This window comes from Larus michahellis, chromosome 3, assembly GCF_964199755.1.
Source record: "Larus michahellis chromosome 3, bLarMic1.1, whole genome shotgun sequence".
In the NCBI taxonomy this organism is placed as follows: Eukaryota; Metazoa; Chordata; class Aves; order Charadriiformes; family Laridae; genus Larus; species Larus michahellis.
Genome location: NC_133898.1, coordinates 105,567,994 through 105,593,411, shown reverse-complemented (window position 1 = coordinate 105,593,411; position 25,418 = coordinate 105,567,994). Strand labels below are relative to the sequence as shown.

The 25,418-nt window shown below is 40.8% G+C and overlaps 1 protein-coding gene across 1 annotated transcript; it reads left to right on the top strand.

Annotated features, from left to right (window-relative positions):
- The first annotated feature begins 4,554 nt into the window (after positions 1-4,554).
- On the top strand, positions 4,555-24,687 carry LOC141741267 (elongin-A-like). Its single transcript, XM_074581613.1, is given in 12 exon segments — positions 4,555-4,604; positions 4,606-4,690; positions 11,920-11,976; positions 13,850-13,962; positions 15,586-16,432; positions 17,991-18,090; positions 18,896-19,069; positions 19,680-19,777; positions 20,583-20,763; positions 21,267-21,390; positions 24,246-24,364; positions 24,504-24,687. Coding segments are annotated over 12 exon segments (2,010 nt in total). The 3' UTR covers positions 24,566-24,687.
- Positions 24,688-25,418: the final 731 nt, after the last annotated feature.

Below are 25,418 nucleotides of genomic sequence, written 5' to 3'. Positions count from 1 at the left end.
ATTAGCTGCAGATCATGACACATTTTTTTAAAATCAAACTTTGATTTTTAAAATCAAACTTTGATTTAATAAATTTTTAAATTTTCAGATATGCTTAACATTGTTTCCTTTGTATCTTGAAAATGACCTGTTATCTTTCTGCTTATTTCCTTTCCAATGACATAGAAACTAATTACTGTAAAATACTTTTATATTGATTGAAGTCCTTGCAATCAAGTTATGAATTATCATCACAGTTAAAAGAGGGGGTAGCACATTTTTGGCAATATTTTAAACCTGTCAAGATGCATCCTTTTAGGTATAAGCGAATCTTGGTGAAAAAATACTTAATTTGCTCCATAGTCAACTGGTCTATGTGAGTGACTAAGGACAATACTATCAATGCACGCAGCCGTAGCAAGTCATGTAGTAATGTTTCAACATTTTTAGTGGAAAAAAAGCACAAACCTTTCAAGAGCCCAATAAACAAGAATAATTGTTACTATTTGTTCCATGTGCACGAGTCAGAATCAGCAATAGGGAACATTGTTCTTTCACCAAAGATAGGCCTTAAGGCAATTATAACCATCTTTTCTAATCCATGCACAAACATTATTGCAGCCTTTCTGGAAAACGTAAAGCCTTTTCTTTGAAGTCAACATGTTTTGATTTGTTGGTGGAATGCAAGCGTCCCAGCCATTGCCACATGGAGATCTACCTTGGCCAACTAAAGATGTCAACAAAACTCAGGCGCAGCTTTAGACCGTGACTGCTTTGTTTGCTCTGAGCCCTTTGTGTATGCTCATCCAAATACTACACACCCCCAAAGCCCATACTTAGTTCACTATCATAAATAGTTGAGAAAAATATCTTTAAATGCATTAGTCTGAATGTATTGAGTAATCACAACAATAATACCTTTAGGAAGGCTGAAGCTCCTTATGCAGATAACTGTGAAAGAATATTGAATTTCAGTTGGAATTGCAGACTTTTCAGTACAAAGATGGAAAAGAAACTGGTTTTTTTTTTAAGCTGCTGAGTAAACGTACAAACTACTGCTATTTAGGATCAAATGCACTGGCCCTGATTTCACAGAAGGTGGCTTTGAAGAAATGTGTTCAGCAAGACACCCAACCCCAGGCGGGTCACTCAGACCTCCCCCAGTCCTCATGCACTTGCTCCCAGTTCATTGCCTGATTTTGCCCAGCCAAGCCTCTCACATCGGTCCACCCCCTGAAACTCTCCCCTAGCTCTTCTCCTTAGCTCATACAAAGCCTATTTCTCTTTCTGGTTTCCCTCTTTCCTCAGCAACTCACCGAGTACTGACAGTGCATGGAGAGGACCCTAGGGATGAGATGACAGCTTGCAAGCCTCGGAGAGGAGCTGATGGCACAACACAGCTCTCGAGCATGTAGTGACAGAGCAATTATTAGAGCTATATTTTTGTGTGTGGCAACCCCACTTCTTCCTAACAGGAGTCCCGCATCCATGCCAAATGAACAGATCCTCGTTAACGATCTGCATTGGCCAGCAGTTGTGAAGGACCAAGTAAACTTGGAATTCTTTCCTCTGCCAAAGTTATGACAGGTGATATAAGAAATGCCACAGTTAGATCTGGGCTAGAAACATTTTTCTTGTTCTAGGAAGGTTTTTGAGATTTTAAATGTTTTCTTCTTCTTCACTGGCATGAAATCATAATCTTTCAGAATAACTGGTCAGAAGTGCAGCAAGGAGATATTCCTCATCCCAGAAAACCCAGTAACTTGATAATTAAGGCTTTCAAACAACATATGGGAAACCCAACTTCAATTGTATAATCCATATGAAAATCTAAGCCTTAATTTCTCTACTCAAAGATTACCTTAACCATAATGCTGGTGTGGGCTGAATCTCTTCCAAGATTTCTTCTGTATAAATGCCACTTGGTATAAGTAATTTCGTATTATTAGAGTCAGAAAAATAAAGAAAGAGTAACTAGTTGCGGGTAGCCGATTTTAAGGTAGGGTTGATGAAGTCTCTACACACTGTGAAGATGAGTTACTTATTTCTGTGAAATCAAAGATGAGCATGGGAACTGGAGATCCAGTCTGCAACAGGGACCTAGATCTGTTTTTTCCATACGCAACCTGAGCGCCTTACCTACTGTATTGCACTGCCAGCTATTTTGGTTTCTCTGCTGATAATTTGCTATATGCTGTGCCAAGCTGTAATAAGATCTATTTTGCAAGAGCAGTAACCCTAACATGCAAATACCAGACTTTTGCCTACTTGAATTTCCCCTGTAATTCAGACTGGATACACTCTTTTAAACACTTCCCCAAAACACTGCTTTAAAGAGTGAAAGGTGTTCTAGATATCTATTTTAATTATACCTACATTAACTTCCGTGGAGATAATGCAAACACAGATTTTTTTAGGAGGGACTCATTCAGCTTGGAGCCTTTCACGCACATGCTCAGCCCCAGCAAGCTCCATGGCAGAGCTCCTGTTTCAACTACACAGTTGCCGCAGCACCAAAGACCGATTCCCTGCCCTATGTTTTTTGTGACCTTAGGTAATCCAGAGGAGCTACACTGAAAGTCGCAGGACCCAAAAGCGCTCTGTCCCCCTCAAAAAAAAAAAAAAAAAAAAAAGCAAAAAAAAAGCATTAGCTATCAGGCTGTAAATAAGGCAGGAACGATAGAAAAGGATGCCCTCTTCAGCCTGAATGCTGCCTTCACTGCCTTCACCTGCAGGTTAGGACTGCAGCAGCATGCCTGCGGGCACAGTCATGCCTTTATGGGCTTGGCCTTGCTATCAGAACAGGTGAGGGGTTGACCCGCTGGAAAGCAGCTCTGCAGAGAGGGGCCTGGGAGTCCGGGTGTACAACAGGATGACCATGAGCCAGCAATGTGCCCTCGAGGCCAAGAAGGCCAATGGTCTCCTGGGGTGCATTAAAAAGAGCATGGCCAGCAGGTTGAGGGAGGTCATCCTCCCCCTCTACTCTGCCCTGGTGAGGCCACATCTGGAGTACTGTGTCCAGTTCTGGGCTCCCCACTTCAAGAAGGACCAGGAACTGCTGGAGAGAGTCCAGCGGAGGGCTACAAAGATGATCAAGGGACTGGAGCAGCTCTCTTATGAGGAAAGGCTGAGAGACCTGGGTCTGTTTAGCCTGGAGAAGACTGAGAGGGGATCTCATCAATGCTTATAAATATCTAAAGGGCAGGTGTCAAAAGGCCGGGGCCAGACTCTTTTCAGTCATGCCCAGCGACAGGACAAGGGGCAACGGGCACAAACCGGAACACAGGAAATTCCATCTCAACATGAGGAAAAACTTCTTTCCTTTGAGGGTGGCAGAGCACTGGAACAGGCTGCCCAGAGAGGTGGTGGAGTCTCCAACTCTGGAGATCTCAAAACCTGCCTGGACACGTTCCTGTGCAACCTGCTCTAGATGAATCTGGTTTGGCAGGGGGGTTGGACTAGATGATCTCTGACAACCCCTACAATTCTGTGATTCTGTGATGAGCCAACAGCCCGGCAGGGAACAGCCACTTTGGGTCAGTCCCTGCTGGCTGTGCCTGGCTCTGTGGGACTGCTGACCAGAGCTCGGGCCCAGCCTCAGGACACATCTGTCTGCACCACCTCTCAGGAGGGCCCCGGCATGGTTCGGGCCCTGACCATTGACCCCCGTCCGTGAAATCATAGAATCACAGAATGGTTTGGGTTGAAAGGGACCTTAAAGATCATCTAGTTCCAACCCCTCTGCCATGGGCAGGGACACCTCCCACTAGACCAGGCTGCTCAAAGCCCCATCCAGCCTGGCCTTGAACACTTCCAGGGATGGGGCATCCACAACCTCCCTCGGCAACCTGTTCCAGTGCCTCACCACCTTCATAGTGAAAAACTTCTTCCTGATATCTAATCTGAATCTCCCCTCTTCCAGTTTGAAGCCATTACCCCTCGTCCTATCACTACATACCCTTGTAAAAAGGTATTTTTTACTCCAGCTTTCTTGTAGGCCCCCTTCAGGTACTGGAAAGCTGCTATAAGTTCTCCCCAGAGCCTTCTCTTCTCCAGGCTGAACAACCCCCGCTCTCTCAGCCTGTCTTCATAGCAGAGGTGCTCCAGCCCTCGGATCATTTTTGGACCTCCTCTGGACCTGTTCCAACAGGTCCATATCTTTCCTGTGCTGAGGGCTCCAGAACTGGACACAGTACTCCAGGTGGGGTCTCACAAGATCAGAGCAGAGGGGCAGAATCACCTCTCTGAATCTGCTGGCCACGCTTCTTTTGATGCAGCCCAGGATGCGGTTGGCTTTCTGGGCTTCGAGCGCACATTGACGGATCACGTCCATCTTTTCATCCACCAACACCTCCAAGTCCTTCTCCTCAGGGCTGCTCTCAAGGCATTCTCCGGGGAAAAGCTCAGAGGCCGGGCCGGGGCAGCGCTCCGCTCGGGTGAGCAGCCTGGGACGGATCGGAGGGGCAGAAGGCTGGTGTGGGAGCTGACGGCGCTGCAGCCTGGCAGAGACCGGAAAAGGCGCAGCCGCCAGCCCGCTACCCTGCGGCAGCGCCGGACCGGGCCCCTCCACCGCCTATGGCGGGGCGGGCGCTGCTACAAGAGGGGCAGGCGGGGGCTGAGCGGGCCGGGTGCTATGGCGGAGGGGCGGAGCGTCGCCCGTAGGGCGCTGGAGCTGAAGGAGCTGCTGGGCTGCGCGCAAGAGTCTGAGGAGGTACCGGTGCCGTGGTCGCGCTGGCTCCGGCGTGGAGTTCCACCCGCGGGCGTCAGGGGGCCGCCCCGATCTCTTAACGTATATTATATATGTTTATGTGTACATACGTAACGCAGCAGTGAAGCCCCGTGGCGGGGCGGCCCTCGCCGTGCTGAGGCGATCCGGGCCCGCGCTGTGTCCCCTCGGCCCCGGCTGCCGTCCTTGCCGAGCGGGGAGAGGGGTGTCGGAGCTGAGGGGGAAGCCCCGTGTGAGGCTCCGGCCCCGCGTCTCCATTTTGTTTCCCCTCCCTTGTCGTGGCTGTGAGGGGTTGGAGGAAGGCTGGGCAGCGGTCGGGTCACGCATGGCCATTTCCCGGGTGGGCGAGGGCCGAAGGTCCCTGGGGGTCACCAGGAGGCCCTGGGTGAGGAGGAGAAGGGCAAACAAAGCGAGGTGTTGTGTCCTTACATCCAACAGGTAGTGCTGGCTGTGCGAAGTGGCTGGCCAGGTCAGAACAGAGGTGTGGATTTCTGTTTTCTCGGTGGAATAGGTGTTTCTGCTTTGGTGTTTGTTTTTTTTGTTTTTTTTTTTTTTTTTTCCTTTTCTGCCAGCAAGAGGCATATGAGCTGTCGTGCCCTGCGTTGTTGTTATCCCTGGTTCCTGAAGAACAAAGCTCTTCTCTCTGAAAAGAAATGAAACCACCTGTAGGACAGCGGGGCTGCTCGGTAGCTGCACAGGCTAGATAAGGACTACTTGAAGCAAGCAAGCATCAGTGGGGAGATGAATCAGACCAGCCTCTGGAAGCTGCTCCTGATGCTCTGGAGGTAGCGGGAGGCAGACAGGGTGATAAGCGCAGGCTCCAGGGCTTAGCGGGGACGTAGACACTCTCCAAGCCCCATCCTGGGCTCTGGAGGATGATGGAAGCAAAGCAGTATGTGACAAATTTGGCTTACGAAGTAATAAATCACACTTGGCCGAAGGTATATTCTCTGAGGGCTGAATTCAGTTTGAAAGTCCAGAATGCGTTTGCCGTGATAGATTTCTAAGACATTAAAACTTGATGCAAGTTTGTGGAAGTATTTGGAGTCAGAGACAGTATTTGGAGGCAGTAAAATTTAATCTGCAGTGTGTTTGGTAGTTAATGAACTTGAAAAGCTTAGTCATTAATCATATCTACTCTGTGTTTTCAAAGTGCGTGTGTATGCATATATAGGAAATACTGATTTTCTTAGCCAATAATGGTTTATCTTCCTGAATGCTGGTGCTGTAGGCTATATCTGCGCAAAATGCAAATATCTGTGCAGGTGCTTCTTCAGATGTTTTAATTTGAAGTTCAATGAACCTAAAACTTCTTTTTGTGCTACAGAACTGATCAGATCTTTGAATCTTTCGTCTTTCATTTTTTTAATACTTGGGACTGGTGTTGTTATGCTATTCTGAGCAAGGGATTGAAAGGGAAAAGAAACAATTATAGAGGTAATTAATTTTAAGTGATCACAAAACAGTAAGTTTCAAAACACATTCAACTCAAGTGAAAAATGTGAATAGCCCTGGCAGATTTGGCTCTGTTAAGGGAGGAGATGCACAGTTTTTCCTGTGGCATGACTGCAAGCAGGTGCGGCATAAAATGGGACTAATGGTGGTGCTGCAGCGCTTCTGCTGTCTCTGGTAAAACTGTGTCTAGTGAAATAGAAATATTTATGGATAACAGGGGCTTAGGAGTGATAGGGGAAGTGAGAAATTGGCAGCTGTAAATTGGCAGTCATGAAATGCACTGCTAATAAAAGGTAAATATAGTAATATATAGTAATATAGTAATAAAAAACGCGTGGTTATCATGTTTAAAGGCAAAGAGGAAAGTATTAGGTGTGTGCGGAAAGAATAATAAATCAATATTACAGATGTGTCTGTAGGTAAGTGTTGGTGTTGTCAAATATTTCTGTTCCATACTTAAGAATAATATTTGTCTTGGCACTTTTTAATACTTGTTGAATACTTTCTGATCTGATAGTAACCAGGGAAGATGCAGAACATTGATTGTTTGTGTCAAAAGCTGCTTAATGTGCAAGGTTTGATAGCTACCCCAGTGAGTTTTCAGAGAACTGACCAAAGAATGAACAGAACTAATGATTTAAGTATTGAATGATGCTCAGGATGCTAGGGAAGTTCACCAGGACAGGGGAAAAAAACCCCTGTGCTATTGTTTACGCAGGTAAATGAAATAGTCTTCATTGACATCGATCATGAAGGAATGCATTGAGCAGCTACATGATGTTGCATATAAGATGTAATTGGTGTAGAATTAAGGGATGGTGCCATGATCTGTGCCACTTGATGAGACTTTATGTAGATATGTACTGCCAAATTTATCTCAGATTATATTCAGCTGACACTAACTGTCATAAATATATGCAAGTCTCTTAAGGCATTTGACTTGCTTCTGTATGACGCTGATTACAGTAGCAATGTTATGGACCTGATGCAATACATCAAATGGATTTCAATTGCACTCACCAAAAATAAGTGCCAGACCTTATCAGAAAACAATGTTGATTTGTGGATTTGGTTGTGGATTTGTGGTGGCTTTTCTTGGGGTGGGATGTGATTATACATCTGTTCTTGACGTGATGCTACTCAGATCTTTCTTAATTTAGAAGACAGCAAGCAATGTAGGGAAATACTACAACTACTGAAGTAATTTGTGTAAAATGAAGAGAGACTCTTCTAGAAAACCAACTTTGATCACGTGTTAGGCTATGTTCATTTAAGCAACACACATTTTAACATGGCTCAGTGGAAAGTCACAGCTAGGAGCTGTGAATATAGGTCACTCAGGATAGGAGACTGTATTTTGGAAAGCATTGACTCAGAAAATGATTCGGAGCTCTGATGTATTACCAGTTGAGCATGAAATTGCAGTACAATGCAGTGGCTTATGGAATAAATGCTATCTTTGGGTAGTTTAGCAGGGCTCTATAGTATTAGAGGGACAATTACAGGAATATTATGTCCTGTTCTGGGGCCTGTTTTTAAAAACAGCACTGTCAAGCTGGAAAGATAATAAGGCAGCCAGAGAATGGCTATAGCTCTGGTTAGTGTAACTTACTGGAACTAAAGAACCAAAGTAAAGTGTGTGATTAGTGTTTACATCTCTGTGTTGTATAAGATGCTTGAAAGAAGACTCCTTTAGTTAGCAGAAAGAGATAATTAGATTCAGTAGCTGAAAACAAAACTAGACAAACTTTTTTAGGCAAACAGTTGTTCTTTTTTTGGGTTTTGGGGGGTTTTTTGGTGTGTGTGGTTTTTTTTTTTGTTTTTTTCTTTTTTTTTTTTTACTGAGGGCATAGGAATGACTTGCTTGGGAATGTGTTGGGTTTTTCTAATGTCTTCAAAGTCTTGGTGCTCTTTCAAATGAGGTGTCTAGCTCAGCCAGAAGTTACAGACTTGGTGAAATTTCATGGGCTGTGTTATAGAAGAGAAGGAGCTAAATAATTGTAGGGATTCCTTTGAGAGAGAGAGATGCAGCTAGTGAGTGAGGAGGGAAGGAGAGACAGCAGGAAAGAGTTACTGTGGTGAAATGTTGAATCAGTCCCTTGACCACAGATGGCCTGGGGACCTGTTAATGGGTCCTATCCTTCCTGAGGGTCCAGCTAGAAAAAAAACAAGGAGACTGTACAACAGTTGTGTAAGGGATGATAGAGCAACACCGGTTCAGTGGGAAGAGACCAAACTCAGTGCACCTGAGATCTGTTGTTATCATCACTTTGTTTTCAGTTTTGACTCTGGAAAATGTTGTTTGCTTGCATGCAACCCGTTGTTTGTTACCATTGCCCCCTGCTCTCCCTCCTCCCCTTTACCTTAGCTTGCTCTTGCTCCTATTGTCGCCTTTGCTTTTGTCCCATACCAGTTTGTCCATAAGGCTCTGCTTCTGTTATCTGTTTATGTTGCATGAAGACCAGTGTCTTGGGCTCGCTTGGAATGTCATTTGTTGGAAAAACAACAGTCCTAAAGGCTTTGGAACATTCTTTAGGAATCAGTATTTAGGAATTACATAGAACAGTTCAGGAATTGTATATAGAGATAATTTTACATTCTTCACAAGTTTTCTATAAACTTTACCATCTCTTTTAAAAATAGAGTTTTTCTGTAAGGGTGTAGCTGATAGTGATATGCAGGGTAAAATAAACCAGTGGAGGGTTACATAGGTATTGTGTGTATATGGAAGGACTTGGTGGGGGAAAAATTACTGGATACAGTCCAGTGAGATAAGAAGAGCCAGAGGGGCTACAAATGCTAATGGTAAAAGATATGGTTAGAGGGAGGCACCTCAACTGTCAATCTTCATTTTGTTTTTGAAGGCCTAGTCAGAACAGACTTCAGATAAATGACTTTCTCTTTTTTTGCCTTATTTTATGTAATAATTGTAGGGGTGCACCATATAAATATCATGAAGCCAAAGTTTGTGTTTCTAACAAGCTTTAGTTTTGGTGACAGGCTTTACTGTGTCTTATGCTTCACAGTATACCTTTCTGTGACCTTCACCAACGTCTAGTAGATACTGGAGATTGATATTTTTTCTTTAAAAAGCAAGCAGCCCCTCCTAGTCTTTGATAGAGAAATGAGGACTCCAGCAAATGGGATAAATACAAAGTTTTCCTGCTGTTACTGATGTTTGCCACAAATTAGATTTGATTTCTGATTGTTTGTGTAGGCTTGGTTCTAAATGCCAAAGGCTCAGAGCTGGGTGATTCCTACCGACAGTTTGGATGCTGCCACTTACGTTGTCCAGACACAGTACAAGGCAAAGGGAACTGTCTCTCCTTCAGTAGTCCCGTGCATGCATAGCTGCCGATCTCACTGCAGCCTGAACCATTCCCTGCTTTCGAGAGATCAGGATCGCTTCTCCTAAAAGGCTGTTCAGAGCGTTTGATCCATGCTTTCTGTTTTCTTTTTAATGAAACCCTCTTGTTTGTCTTAATTTGCCCAATGTGATATACATTTCAAGAAAGCAAAATGAACAGTATGATCTTTGGTTTAGAAAACTGTGAAAGTTTGTCTTTCATTAAAATGTATTGACTGCTTTTGGACATGCTTGTCATCTAGGTACTTTTGTAATTTAGCCTGTTGGTTTGAAGTTGTATGAGTAGTAATTGCCTGCTTCCTGAATCTGTTCTCCTGAAATGAACTCGGCTTGTCCAAAACCCATTAACAGAGAACACCCAAAACCCCCATTCTCTTTGTAGCTGGATGAAAACAACTTTTAATATTCTTCCACATATAGGTTTGTCTTTGGCCTATGGGATTTATTCCCAGTGACTCATACTGCTTGAGTATCTAGTCATCCTATATAGCACAATATAACCTGTCAGCAATGGGTTGCTTCTGTTTTTTCATTGCAAAATAAATTAAATGAATGGGGATATATATTTTTAATTTAATAAAAAAATGACGTAACCCGGCACTGATAACACAGTTTCTATTACTTGTGGTTAACATTGTGAACAATTATTATTTTGCATCTTTGCAATGTATTTTTTTTCCCTGATGGAGTTATTTAGAAGAAGTCCTTGGCTCATGAAATATGTAGGCTATACCTGTGAACTGTCTGGAAAAAGTGAAATGTTAAGCGTGTATTGTTCTCAGAAGTCAGAGTAGTTCTCTTGAGATGGAAAATTTGTTTTTAAATTCATTGCATATATTCTTAACACAACTTGCTGGCTCAGGGAATGTCTTACTCTTGAATAGGAGATAAGCAGAACTTCACGTGGCTTCTGTACAGGTTCTGAAATTTCAGTCAGGAAGCCTTTTTTTGTAGGTGCCCTGCCCTTTTGTAGTTAGCTGAACTTTTTGGGAGAGAGTTGATTTGTTACCTCTGGTCCTAGGTGTATGTCTTGCTGTTAACAGCTTTTCTCATGCTTTCTCAGGCTGTGAAGCGTTTCTCCTGTACTTCTCTAGGTCTCAGAAACACTCTCGGAGGGTGGATGATTTACAGAAAGAACTGCATGCCAGGCATGTAGATAGAGCCCACTGAACGCAGTGAAATTTAGTGTCAAGTGTTGGATCCCACTACTAATGCATTATAGGAACAATGAAACTTAAAACAACAGTAGAGAAAAATATCCTTCAGTGCAATTTGTAAATAGTTTCTTTAAGTTTGCTACTCACTTTTCTACCTCTTCCACCTTCTGCACCATCATTTCAGAAGCAATATATAATATGATAAATGACAGTTCATTGCTTATTTAAGTTACCATAGCTGTTATTGTAGTCAAAAAGTTTCTGGGTAGTCTGTTTTGCATTCCTACAGGTTCCTGCCATTGCATTTAAAAGTGGCAATGATCTGAAAAACCTGACTAGTATTCCAGGTTGTGTGAAAGCACTATGAAATGCTGTTCAGTTGCACATAATTCTGTCATCTACATAACATGCCTTATCTTTGACAAACTCCCATGAAGCTAAGTTGTGTGTGGTCAGCTGCGAGACTCTGGAGTGCTGCATACCTATTGCCAAAGAAATTGTATTATATTGCCAAATAACTTTATACTCTGCTTATAAATTAGACTTTTGTATTATTGAAACACTTCTCATAGGAAGATGAGCATTTTGTATTTGAAGAATTCTTTCCTGCTTTGATGGAAACGTTGAGTTTTGTAACAGGTGTACACTTTGTCAGTGCGAAATAAAACAGCTGTTCTAGCTTGAGCTTGTTTAGTTACTGTACAAATTGCAGTTAAGTTTTCAAAACCTTATTTTTTTCTCAAACTGGGCTCCCACCAGCTCTATTGCCCTTTCCTGGCCTGGGCTGATGGAGTGGTGCTGCTGACTGGGAGACCTGCTGGGAGACTTGCTGATTTTTTTGCATGGTGCTGGTTCTGCATAATGCAACTTTTCTATTGGTTCCGTGACAAATGGGGGTCACTGCTACACAAGGAGTGTGGGCGTATGTATGTAGCCTGTACTGCTTTATTATTAATCTTTAATGTTATCTCTGTAGTGGCAGATTCATACCTCATGGATTTTCTGGTATTATGGAAACTGGGGGTTGGCAGAACTGTACTGGTTCACAGCACAGACTTCAAGCACAGCCCTGATGTGTAGTAAAGAAGTGCTTACATTTTCTTGGAGTTACTGGTTATTCCTCTTAACCCAAAAATACTCAATTGTGTTAAACATGTGAATGAAGATGAGAAAAACCAAATAGAACTTATGAATACTTGTTTTAAAAAAAAATAAATCTAATGTTTTCCTTCCAGATCATAAAAACACTTAAGGTGCTACAGGATTTGGATATATCACTGGATATTCTAGTGGTAAGTGACCAATAATAGGTTAATCTCTTCCATAGTGAATTATTGTGTAAATGTCAGGGGTCTGCAATCTTAAAAGCAGGGAACGTGTTGCGTTTTTAAATTTTGACTCTTAATCCTGATTCGTTTAGAGCTCTATACAAGGAACCATGGAGTCTTTTCTAAAAGCCAGCTGGAAGTTGGGCATACAATTTGACAAACAGTATTATGCCAACAGTGATAGTACTGAGCAGCAGTCTGAGCATACAGAGAACACTTTGGTACTTGGGGTTAGTTTCTTCTCCTTGTGAAACTGCTTTCAAGTCAATATCTTAAGACAATACAAATAAGGGTGAACCATTCTTTAGGTTGGTTGTCTAAATCTTATGTCTTTTATTAGCAGCTCAACGTTAGTTTCCTGCATTTAAAGAGCAAGCATCCCAAGTAAAGGATACTTGTGACTTGTACCCTTTCTAAGCTGCATCCTATCAAATTTTATATTAGAAATTCTCACACTGGTCTATGAAGCTTCTAGTTGTTATGAGCAATGTGTCTGTATTTTGGGAAGAAGGAAAATGTGGTATTTGCAAGAGAGTTCTTTGAAGACTGGGAGAAAAATATGGTAATTAAGATGTTGAGCTGGGCTGTTCAGGCAAAGGCATTTGCCTCCCTAAACACAGGTAGACTTCTACTGAAATACAGCAATATTTATATATTTTTATTGTAAAACAAAATAATCTCATTATGATTAGTTGTTTAAAATGACAAAGGGCTTCTACAGACAATTCATGTTCCCAGAAAACTTGCATGTTTTATAATGTGACAGACTTTGATGGAGGCCTTCAAGTCAAATAGAAGAAAGAGGTGTCTTACAACTGCTTACAACTCCACATATTTTTAATGCATTTGAAGAACATAAATAGCTTCAGGAAACAATCCCACCAAATTTCTTGCATCTATTTGCAGTACTCTGACCTACCAAACCAGTATTGCTCAAATTATGTAGAAGCTAAATATCCTTAAAGTGAATTTAACGAAGTCCTTTCTAAGGTGTGAGCTGATTATGTGGGAGTAGCACATGTATAGCTCTTGCTCAGGCTTCATATGAGTATCATTTCACTAGTTACAAGCTGCTGCTAACCTAGTGAATTCCAGGTTTTGTAGTCATCTTAAAAGTGGGAGTTTGTGAATCAGACACACTTTCTGATAATGCAGGATTGAAGAAAAAAAATCACCTGTGTTTCTATATACACTCAAAGTCTGCAAGATAGTTGTGCTTAAACAATGTAAAACTCAGTAGAGCAAGACTTGAAGGCACAATGATAATGTGAAAATAATTGTACTGGGGGCAAAATAGAAAATGACAGGTTCTAAATGTCTTTTTTCTTTTTTTTTTTTTTTTTTTTACCCTGTGGCTGAAATTGAGACTGAGTTTGGTCATATGAACTCTGCACCTCTGACCCTTCTACCCCTGGCTGAGATGCATTTTAGATTACAATACGTCCATCATATATGCTCTCTAATGTGCTAAAATGTTCCTGCATAAGCCTAAAGGGAGTTTGAATTGATTAATCTAATTCAGTGGAGCAGGATACATTTTGTGGGCATAAGCATTCCAGCCAAGAGAAATTCCTGAAATACATACATTTAATGGAGGAAAACGAGTTCTCTTAGATTTATGAATTAAGAGTGCATTTTGTTTGCCATATTTGGTTATAAATATCTACCTTTCCTTCAGTTCTGTTTGCAGTATAAAGAGTGTGTTTATTTCTTTAGCTGCCATAAGACTGCTCTGACTACTAGGCTAATACTGTTTGTAGCAGTTTTAGAGAAGACTTTTATTTGGTATGTTAGTTGTGATTTATTCTGACTATCTTTCTTGCACTATCTTCAACAGGAAACTGGCATAGGCAAAACAGTTAACAGTTTTAGGAAACATGCCACTGCTGGGAATGTAGCTAAAACCCTGGTAAAACAATGGAAAAAACTTATTCCTCCAGAAAATAAAAGGTAGGTGTCAACTAACTTTCAGAAAAAAGTTAATTATACCATAGTGTAACTTAATAAAATGCAGCTTGGAAAGCTTAGGAAAGTGTTTGGAATTACAAATGTGCATTAGGACAAATGCATAAATCAAATGGCAGAAATGAGGCTGTTGTGGCTTAACCCCAGCTGGCAGCAAGGACCATGCAGCCACTTGTGTGGTTCTCCCCTTTCCCCCTAGAAGTGTAGGGAGAAAAGGAGGGGAAAGGTAAAGGGGGGGGGGGAAAAACCCCTCTACCCTGTGCATTGAGATAAAGACAGTTTAATGGAACAATATCAGACAAGGAAAATAGCAATAATAATGAAAACGGTAAAAGAATAAACGAGACACAAGTCGCTCTCACCACCCAGTAAATTGGTGGATTGGCACCATCCCAAGCAGTGGTCACAAGTACCTGCTGCCTGGCTGATTGCATTTATATACTGAGCATGATGTCTATGTAGGGAATATTCCATTAGACATTCCATCATCCTATGTATGCTCCTTCTTAGCTTCTGTGGGAAGCTGAAAAAAGTCCTTGAAAAACATAAACACCACCTGGCAACAACTAAAACAATATTCATTGCTGACATTCCTTTCATACCAAATCTGAAAAACAGCAATCAGGAGAAATAAAATTAACTCTCTCCTAACTGAAACCAGGACAGTCTTGTACAAAATACTAGAAAACAAATCAGAGCGACCAGTATCAGTCAATTTGTGAGCCAGCACTCAGACTTCAACTGCTTTGTTTTTTTTCTTACTGGTGCAAGTTCGTAGGACCCAGCTGATGCAAGCAGGACTAAGCCAATGATGTGTATTGCTCTGCACTTCTTCAGGGAAGTGGGAAGCTTGCTCTTTCTTCACAGAGGTGGTGGTTAAATGAGGCAGCTCTCCAGTGATTTTGGTTCTATAGAGGACTTCCTTATAATGTTCTTGTGGACTGAGAGGGGCTTCCAATATTGGAGGAGTCACACTGAGGAGATGTGACTTCTCAGAATGGAGCAGCCACCACTGCCAAGGCCAGGCTAAGTATGCTTTAGATGTTTTGCAGACCTCTGACAAGTTGAGCTGAGAAAGCCAAAGTTCTAGATTGACTAAACAGTCCATTTTAAATCTGAAGTTGTTCAAGCAACGGGAAAGTGAAATGCCAGAACCTGTGATAAGCAAAGTAAAAATACTGACCTGTATCACCTACAGAGCATGTCGTAAATTCTCTGTCTCGTAGTTATTTCAAGTACTATGTCTGTGTTATAAAGCATGCAGGGAAGACTGTTTAAAAAAAAAAAAAAGGTGATCCAGCACATTCTAAGCAAACAGTACTGTGTCAGGCATGTTTTCCTAGTGATGGTTGTGTTTCTACTCCCCGCTTGTCGTCTTGTTTCAGTATTTAGCAGCACTAGACTCAAGAGCTGCTTCTCTGGGATTCTGTACTGTTAATGGAAGAATAAGAGCACAGCAGAGCACAGTTCTGTCTTGTAAAATTATGACACATTGTGTGATTTAATGCTTTTAGTTTTACTAGTATAGGTAAAAAGATTGATTATTCAAGAATTTAGCATCAGATGTAGCATGGGATGTAATTTTTATTTTTTTTTTTAATACTGCAGTGGTCCCAGAGGAAGAAAACAAAATACTGAAAAAGAAAAAGATGAGACAAAAGCTTCTGTTTCCGAGGAGGTTAAGCATCCAGAGAAGTCCAAAGCATCTGTACTGGCATCCAGAAGTTCCAATAGCGCTCCCATTTTGAAAAAGTTGAATAAGCAGCGTACTTGTAGTGAAAAGACCCACCGAAGTAGAGATCGTGAGTCTCAGAAAGAATGTGATAATAAAGAATGGAGCAGCAGTTCTAAGCATGCTTCCCACAGTAACAATCCTCAAGCTAAAGAAAGTGACTTCAAAGAGAGAACCACCACAGACAGCAAGAAAGTTTCAGAAAAGCAGTGTTCCTCTGTAGCCAATAAAGACTTACCATCCCTGAAGGAAAAGCCTAGTAAGGGTGCTTCCAAACAGAGAAATCCTAAGCATGTGAAGAAACCAAACCAAAAGCTCGTCATAAAAAGCAAAGTGGAATTATCTAGTGAGGAAAAGCAGTGTTCCTCTGTAGCCAATAAAGACTTACCATCCCTGAAGGAAAAGCCTAGTAAGGATGCATCTAAACAGAGAAATCCGAAGCATGTGGAGAAACCAAACCAAAAACTCATCATAAAAAGCAAAGTGGAATTATCTAGTGAGGAAGAATTTGAGCCCCCTACTATGTCTTTTGAATCTTACCTTAATTATGATCAGATTACCAAAAAAAGAAAGAGGAAGGCTTGTTCTACAGGTGAACGGACAAAGTGCAGTGAACAGAACAACTCATTACCACAAAAGGCTTCAAAATTTTTTCATGAAAGAGAGAGAGAGGACGATGAAAAAACAAGTGAGAATGATCAATCAGAAACTCCCAATAAAAAGGTAAACCACTGCATGGTTGAGATAATAGCAAATAAACTGCAGACGAATAAGTGCTTTGGATTCCTATTTTCAGTGAAATTCAGCTGTATTTATTTTAAGCAATAGATTGCATGGCTCTGACATATCAGCTGCATTGCAGTTGCCAATAATTGCAATAATAGAAGCAAAAATGATTGTTTGTTGCATACTGGCAGTTTAAAATCATAGAATTGCCTAGGTTGGAAGGGACCTTTAAGATCGAGTCCAACAATCAACCTAACACTGCCAAAACCACCACTAAACAACATCCCTACAGTCAACTTGTCTTGTATTTTTAGGATGATTTCCAATATGGCAAAGGTCTTTGATCCATATGAGCTAAACTGCTTTTTACCCACAAAGTAAAAGTACTTACTTCTGGAAAGATGTCCTCTTCTGTTCTTGACCAGCCTGGTTTGTGACTGTAGCAGCTGGTTCTATATAGCACAGTTCTGTCAGATGCTGTGGTTCTTTAATAGTGAATGTTAAGATCTGCAGTGGAACTAAACTTTCTTCTTCTAATGCATTGAAATAAACCACAGTATTGCATATAAAAGCGGCTTAAACATATTTGTAATCTGAACTATCCTAGTCCCTGGTAGTGAAGAAGCTTAAGTAGCTCCTCTGAGCCAAGGAAGATCTAAAATGTGCGTTAATTAGACCTTTAAATGAAGCCCTTTTGTGCACTGGGAATTGGAGGTCTTTTCAAGTCTTTTATCTTTACTGTGATGTGAAAGCTCTGTGAAGGCTTTATTTATTGTGGAAGATCTGCAATCTGAATGTAGTATCTTCTGTCCCAAATGGAGAAATAGTAATGTAGAGTCTTGTGTATGATACTCTAGCATAAACTGTTTGAGGAAAATTCTTGGATGTTCAAGCAGTTGTGAAAAATCATTAAACATACTGAAATGAAGTTCAGGGAGATGGAAGCTTTGGGCTGTAAGTGCCTGTCTTACAATTGGAGGACACCCAATACCCAATTTAGATGTTGCACACAACGCCGAGCATTTGTAGGGAACTGTACTTACCAGACTGCTGCATGTTTAAATCCCTTTTTAAGGGGTTGTCTGTGAAAATTTTAGGCTAAATGGCTTATCCAGCACAGTATAGGAGACTTGATAGGACCAGGTATAAAGCTGTTTCTTGTCTTTCAGGGTGGCATTTAGTTTGCCTTTAAACATTTAATTGTGGTTTTGTATTCTTGCAGTTTTGTCTCATTCACTGCATGCCTCTAACCTCAGTAACAGTTTATCTGAAAGCCTGTTAGCTGAACACATCTACTCTGTTCTTTAATTTCTTTTTATGCACTGATTGCAGATATCCCACTGAGTTCCCTTTGTGATGTAGTCTTGATAAATAGACTATGAAAGGGTATGCTGAAAAGTAATCCAGTGAGTAAATTTTATTGCCGAAAAGAAATAATTCTAGTTAGCCTAGTTAACTTTGGGGTTTGTTTAAGGGGTTTTTTTTGTAGCTTATTTTAAGCCTCAGTAAACCCAAACTTGTAATGTTGAAGCAATGTTTCCTTGACTGTGCACAGGCCAAGGTGGCATGTCTCCAAGATCTTCTTAATACTCCACTGCCTAAATTTCTGACAGGCATCTCGGTCTCATCTACCTCATATGCTGCTGAATTTAAAGGTAAGTAGAATGCAGGGCTGATAAATGTTGAACAGTGCAGACTTTTACAGCTTTATGTAGAGATGTCTTTATCCCCTTTCCTAATAAACTATATCAGCTCATCTGTCCATGGCAAAGAAATGCCTCGCCTTCACTTCCTCCTCTGTAGGAATCACATTGAAGTTGAAGGGAGTTACAAAGGCTTCCGTCTTATGGCTTGCTGAACAAAGAAATACTGTAGAAGGTTACCACAGATGTAGAGAAGGCATAGGTCAGGTGGTAGTTCTACAGGCTCCATTTATCTTTACTCCTGGTAAAGCCTTAGTGGAAATTCTTAGGAAGCATTAGGTCTGGCTTTGGCATAGGAACTTGCTCGCATCTTTATAGGTAGGTGACACAAAGTGACAGTGGTTCCCCTCCCAGCTTTGGTGAGGTTTCAGTGGTTTCATATCGCCCTGGTCTTGAAACATCACTGCTATTGCAGCTTCTGGCTTCTCTAGGATAACTCAGGAAGATCAATAATGTGCTGTAGAACTACTAATGGAATAATCTAGCTGTGAATACAGCTCACGTAGATCTGAACTAAATAATGCAAGGCTGGTTTGAGTTGGTGCAGCTCACTTGCAATGTACACGCTAATGATGAATGGACTTCTGTAACGTATGAGACGTGTAAGGGCCCCAAACCGTAATGCAGTAACCTTGTATTTCAAGAAAAATGAACGTACCTGTGTCCTACCAGCTGTGTTTCTCTCAAAGTTGAATGTTTAAAGCATTGTAAAATGTCACAAGGTAAAGGAAACCCTGCTTGATTGTTTTGTTTGCAGATTTCCTAGCACCTGCTGTAGAAGCACCCCAGCAAGTCGTTGAGACTATTCAATTCACAGGACGGAGACTGAACTCTAAAATGCAAGTTTACTCTGGCTCTAAAACAGTCTGTCTTTCAAAGATGCTTACGCTGTATGAACAGTGCATCCGTGTGCTTCAAAATAATATTGATTGTGAGTACTTTAAGGGAATTGTAGCAGTCTGTGCCTAAAGTGTATCAGATTTCTTTTTTTCCTGTCCATGCCAACAACTGGCCTACTAAAAGATATTTTCTGTCCCTACAAATGTTGACTCAGAGCAGGTTGAAAGGCACTTTAGGGGGAAAAAAAAAAAAGGGATTTATGACCATGCTAAAATGTAGTTTTGTGTTGAAAGCTTATGTTTTTTTAAAGTTCTAGTTTTAGTTAAAATATAATGTCCTATAAATTAAAAGCCAAAATAGCTGCTGACTTTTTTTCCCCGCAAGATGTTTGTTTGCATAAATTATTAGAATGAGTGATCAAGAAATTTTTTATTCCCTTGCGTAGGCAGAGAGGGGAGTGATGCATATCGGTAAAGATGGGACAATAGCTATTCAAAGATGCTTTCTCTGTCTTCAAATACAATTGCCAGTCAGTATGGAGCTGCTAATTTATAAATATTTTCATAGACCGACTTCAAAACATGTATTCTGTTAGTGTTGGCTAAAACTAACTTGTATTTTTATTTTTAAACTGTTTGGTGAGTGGTCTTATCCACTGAGTAAAATAAATGAGATGCTTAAAGTACTGTCCTCTTTTGTAGCACTACATGAAGTAGGAGGTGTGCCCTTTGAAATTCTTGAGCCTGTGCTAACACGTTGCACGCCAGAGCAGTTGTTTCGAATAGAGGAATGTAATCCGGTAAATTCTGCCTTGTTAAATTCAGGCAACCACAGAGGACATGAGGCATCTGTTTCTGCCTTCCTTGCACCCTTTTTGATAAAAACTCTCCACGGGTTACACTGGTTTTCTGTCTTGCATACTTATTTCTTTGACCTCAGCTGTCTTTATCAAAACTCCCTTTCTCAAGTGTCAGGATTTAAAGCATTTGAGAGAATTATTACTGATAACTAAGTGAAAGCCAGTGGGGGTAGAAAAGTATTTCTCTCTCTAAAAATAAGGAAGAAAAAAAAAAAAGACCACAGTATTTACCACTGAAATAGCTGGGAAAGTCGTAATAGAACCAACTGCTTTCAAGTCACAAACTGTTAAGGCTGCAAAGCATACCAATCAGGAAATATCAGGTGAGATTTCATGTGTGATAGATTTCTTATCTACACTGTTAAGACTTTAGCTCCATGATGCGTTTGGACATCAAGGTTGTAAGTGTGTAGTGCTTCATAGTGCAAGTTGGCCATTTCTCTGCATGCCTAAAGTTGAGAGCTGGGGTGGCCTGAGCTGGTGCTGGAAATACAAGTCTAGCCTGTAAGCATGGCTCACTAACTCAAATATAGAGCTCTGCTACTTGAAGCTTCGTGATTTCTAGACTGAAGTCAGTATCTGCATGGTATTGTCACACTATATGTTGGGGGTACCTGTGTAGCGGGATTTGTTCCGCACCTTTTTCCACCAGGGAATTGGGCTTTGTCTACAGGCTCAGCTAACAGGCACTCTTGAAAATGTTATTTTAAAATCTTTGATTTAAGATACCTTGTGTTCAAATTAGACATTTACAGAAGAGTCTGACCACTTGTGGAAGAAACACTGCCAGAGAGATTTTAAAAATGAGAGCCTTCTGGAATATGAGTCTTGGCGTGAAATGTACTTGAGGTTGTTTAATCAGAGAGAAGAAAAACTGAAGACGCTTACAAAAAATATTATTTCAGCTCAGTCTGAGAAACCAAAAGGTAAAATCTGTGGTTAGCTTTTCCGCTTGCAAAACCCAGTCTCTTCTGCTATCCTTGACACTTAATATGTAGGGTTTAGTGATTTGTTTGCATTGAGCATTAATGCTGTATCTCTAGGAGAAGTCATCAGGAAAGAACACTTTTAATTTACAGATTGCTTAAAAAATAAATACATGCTTAATCCAATACATAATGCATAATACTTGCAGCATACAGTAGATGGATCTTACCTTACTGGCTAGACTGAGGATCCTAAGTAACAATGCAAAGAGTACAAACGTAACTACAAATACCAAAGTTAATATGAAGAAATAATCTATGCAGTCTGTATATGATTTGCCATGGTTCAGTTACTACTTTGGTACCAGATTCTGCTGTTCCGAATTATTTTTTTTCCCAGTTTAAACCTAGAAATTGCCACATAACCATATTATCAACTGAGCTTTCAACATAATGGGCAAACAAAAAAGTTACGTATCCTCTGCTCCTTGCTTCTGTGTTAGGCAGGCAAGTAAAAATGGCTTATGTGACCAGTGCAGCAAAACCACCAAGGAACATTCGCCGACAGCAAGAAATCCACGGGACAGCAGGACCTGTCACCCAACTTCATCCCATAGAGAAGTGCAAGTAAGTGTTCTGTACTATGCTTTTAATTTGAGTTTAGTTGTCTTTGTCAGTACAAAAGCTTGCTGGCGAAATATTTTTGAAGTTATAAATAGCTCTCTACTTACTTTCCTTTTTTAAGCAGCTAGTGGCTAGAAACTAACTTGCCTTTTAAGTCTTGCATGCTCTTCTGCTGTGTATGCATTGTCATTGCACATTTCTCCAAAGTGCCAGCGATGAATTTGCCCTCCCAGCTGGAGAGTGAGTGGATGCTGTTGTTTTTCTCCAGATTACAGTAATGCCACTTGACATGCTGGGGAGATTCCAGTGTTGATGTTTCGTGTTTATAAACCTGCCTAGTAGCCTCACATGCTCTCCTGCTTTAATAAAATCCCAGTCAGCTGTCTGGAGTCATACAGCTGACCAGAGTGAATCTCGGCAACTTTTAATACTCTTCATGGTGGATTTCTGCTTTGGCAGCTTAGCCAAAGGGGTATCTGGAACAGTATCTGGAACAGTCTGTAGTAGTAGCCAACACTAATCACTAGAGGAACAGAAAACTGGGATTCCACAAATGTTTCCTTTGTACAGCACAAAGCCAAATATTCTTTGTGACATCTTAGTTCAGAGTTCAGAGTAGTTCAACAGCCATGAGAACCAAAGCTGGGATGTGATGTTTGTTCTGCTGTTCCTGCCAGCCTAATGAATTCTCTTGTATCCAAGATGATGGCTGCAACAGGGAGATAAACCAGCTGTAGCACCAGCTTCTGCCTCTTCTTCCCTTCTCAACTATGTGGAGACAGACATGCTGGTTTTTACTGTTTCAATATCTGTTCTTGTCTGAAAGAAAGGTCAGCGGTTTGATTTAGAAGCACACCATGGGTTGATGAGTCCATGTGCCAGCAGCTGGACCGTAAAAGCTATGGAGAATATTCATACTGCCTGAACATGGGTATCTTATGCTGTGGTCACTTGCTCTGCTGTGGCTGTTGGTGAGCATGGTGCCCTCCCTTGTCTCCATTGCCTGCGGTTGTTCCCATGTTGGCATAACTGCTTTTCAACTCTCTCTCTCTCAAAATTATCCCTTTGGGGGAGTGGCAGGTGGAACATTTTTCATTAATCTGAATTAAGGAACAGTTATGCAGGTTGACAAATATGTGAGTGGATACTGACAGATAGCTGGGAACAGGGACAACAAAAACTTAAGCTGTTGCAAATGTGATGCAAGACTGACTTAGTACAGTTGGACATGTCAGGAGAGTCATTTTAAGTCGTTTCTGTTACGATGCTGCAGTGCCTGCAGCTGTACTGAGTAATTGTTTGGTCTTAGGCACATGAAATTAGATAACTGAACTGACCTGGGCTGACTGGGAGGCGGGGGTGTCAGCTCTGGTCATCATATAGTTGCTAATCAGTTGGTAGGGGATGTTTAATTCAGCTGGAGTTTTGTATCAAAACGGTGGGAAAGTGTGTTTTCTGTGAATTTCAGAAGCTTGACTTAGTCGAGCAGCCTTGACTTACTGCTCAAGATGGTGGTGGTATGGGGCAGGAATGGCAGCCTGGATGTAGGCTTACATTTTAAGGCCTCTTAAAATCACCTTTTACACCAGATACGATGTTTTTATAGCTGCCCATTTAGCTGATGAAATTAGGAAACTACTTTCCATACTGTTGCTGCTTTCAATGAAAAGATAGCCCCACGCCAAGGCAGTAGCTTAAGGCACTTCAAGTTAGGCTTTTGCTTTTAGTTGCACTGTGGGAGGGTGCATCCGTGTTTTGACAGACCAACCTTCCAGTTTAGGTGCTTCAGGTATGTTAGTGTAAATGTCCTTTCTGCTCCAGTAATCTCTGGACCAGTAGCTGAATGATATACTCAAAGCTACGTGTTTGTTTTTCTCATGTATGCTAAATTTGGAAGAACTGTTGTTGTGTGAAACAAGCTGTAAGAGGGTCATTGCTTTGTCTTCTCGAGAAACAAGAGTTTGTTTAGGCACAATAAGTTTAACTTCATTGCTTTGACCATGTCCTCTGAAAGCCTAGTGGTTTTGCAAGCTGTAGAATTTGTACAGCTGAAATCTTTACTTCAGAAGCTGGTCTTGGAGGAGCTGAAAAGGTCCTATGGCAATCACGCGGATCCCCAGCAGGCTGCTGTTCGCAGTTCAACAGTATACAATAACTGTCAGCAGACGTCAGTGACTGGTTCTGAGGCGTACAGGGCTGCCCAGTTTGGTGACATCATGCTCACACTATAACGCTGTGTTGATTTAACTGTCTTTAGCAGTAGGCATCAGCTCTATATCTGTGTCTGTCTCAGTACTTGTTCTGTTGATTGAGGATTCCAACCTGATATTTAAGGATAGCTATTGTGCCTTTTGCTAGACGTTCCTACTTAAAAAAAAAAAACCAACAAAAAAAACCAATCAAACAAACAAACAAAAAAACCAAACAAAAAAAAAAACCAAAAAACCAGGAAAGCTTGGGTAAATTTGTCCTCCTTTTCTGTCAGAGCTAGTTAGCAGTTCAGCTGTGCTCAAAGAAGAAAATAAAGAGCAAACTAGAGCACAGAGCACTATGAATCACAATGGTATTGCCAAACGTTTTGATCTGTCCCAAATTCTGGTCATGTAATCTTAAAGACAAATAAGATGCATAAAATCTAAGAAATGGAAAAATCTGTTCAAGAATGGAAATGGACTAGATGACCACCAAACATCCCTTCTAAGCTGAATTATCCTATGATTTTTAAATGTATGAAATCTTAAATGCTTGTGATCAGTTGGTTGTTTTTTTTTTTTTCCCAAAATGAGCCAGAGCAGATAGTAGTTTAATATCAAATGCTAACTTTTTTCTTATTTCCTTTTTTTTTTAAAAAAAAAAAGGTTAAGGATTGCAGAAAGCAGACACAGAAATAACTCATCATCAAATCCTATCCCTGCTAGCAACAGTGGAAGCTCTAGCTCAAGTGTAATGCCTCAAGATGGAAAGAAGCCTATCAAAAGTAAATGGAATTTCCTAAGATTATAAAGAAACTTGTTTTAAATTGCTGTCTATTAATATATGCTTAATATTATGCTAATACCATTTTAAGTCACTCACAGCTGTAATCCTAACTGGTCACTTTTTTTTTGTTATTGAAGAAATTGCACCAATCATGAGGAAAACTTTGAAAGCCTTGAAGAGTAGAGCCGGACGACGGTAAAATGAGGCTGCGTATTTGAAGCTTTTGTGACTATTTGTGTATCATGCTACAGCTAATGAAAGTAATGTTAATGTAAACATTCTTCAATTTGCCTTAGTTAAAGTAGTTATGAAACGGTGCAGGGGCGAATGATTTGCAATAAAAATTGAAACATCTGAGTCCTTTCATGCTGCTGCTTTCTTATTCATGAGCGAGAAAAACTGAATTGAAATAAAGTCAGTACACATTAATGACAAATCAGTTTATATGGACTTTTATGGACGCTGTCTTTATCAGTTTATGTACACATTTGCATAAGCTTTTCATGGAAGCACTTAAGCTGTGGGTATTTTTTTGCCAAGGTTAAGGTTATCTTGCAGAAATGGCCACAAGGTGTATTTAGATACAATTGCAAAGAGGTCTTGGCATCTCTTGCACAAAAGTGTTTTGGAAACTTAGTGTATTTGTTTCACTGAAGGTTTTTGTAGGCAGACTTTTGTATTTTTCTTTTTATAAAAATGTGATTTGGTTGGATTTTAGTTTTAACTCTTCCAGAAACAGAAGGCTGTTTTATAAGACAGTTCTGGAGCTCAACTTCTGACCTGCTGGAATTGGGCTGTGAAATATCCTTACTTAGGACACCATGTGGTTTTTGGTTCTTTTACTTGACTTCAGCAATGAACCTTTAAAGGAGAGGTAGGAGAAGACAATATTTAAATTTAAATTGCTTTTTAAAAGCAGAATTTATATACTGCCATGACAGTGAGTTAATGAAAAAATCATGTGTTATTCAGGAGCTCCATCTAGTTGGGACACTTTCGGTACAATAATTAAAGCCAGACCTGTTGTGTGATACCATTTAAAGGCATTAAGT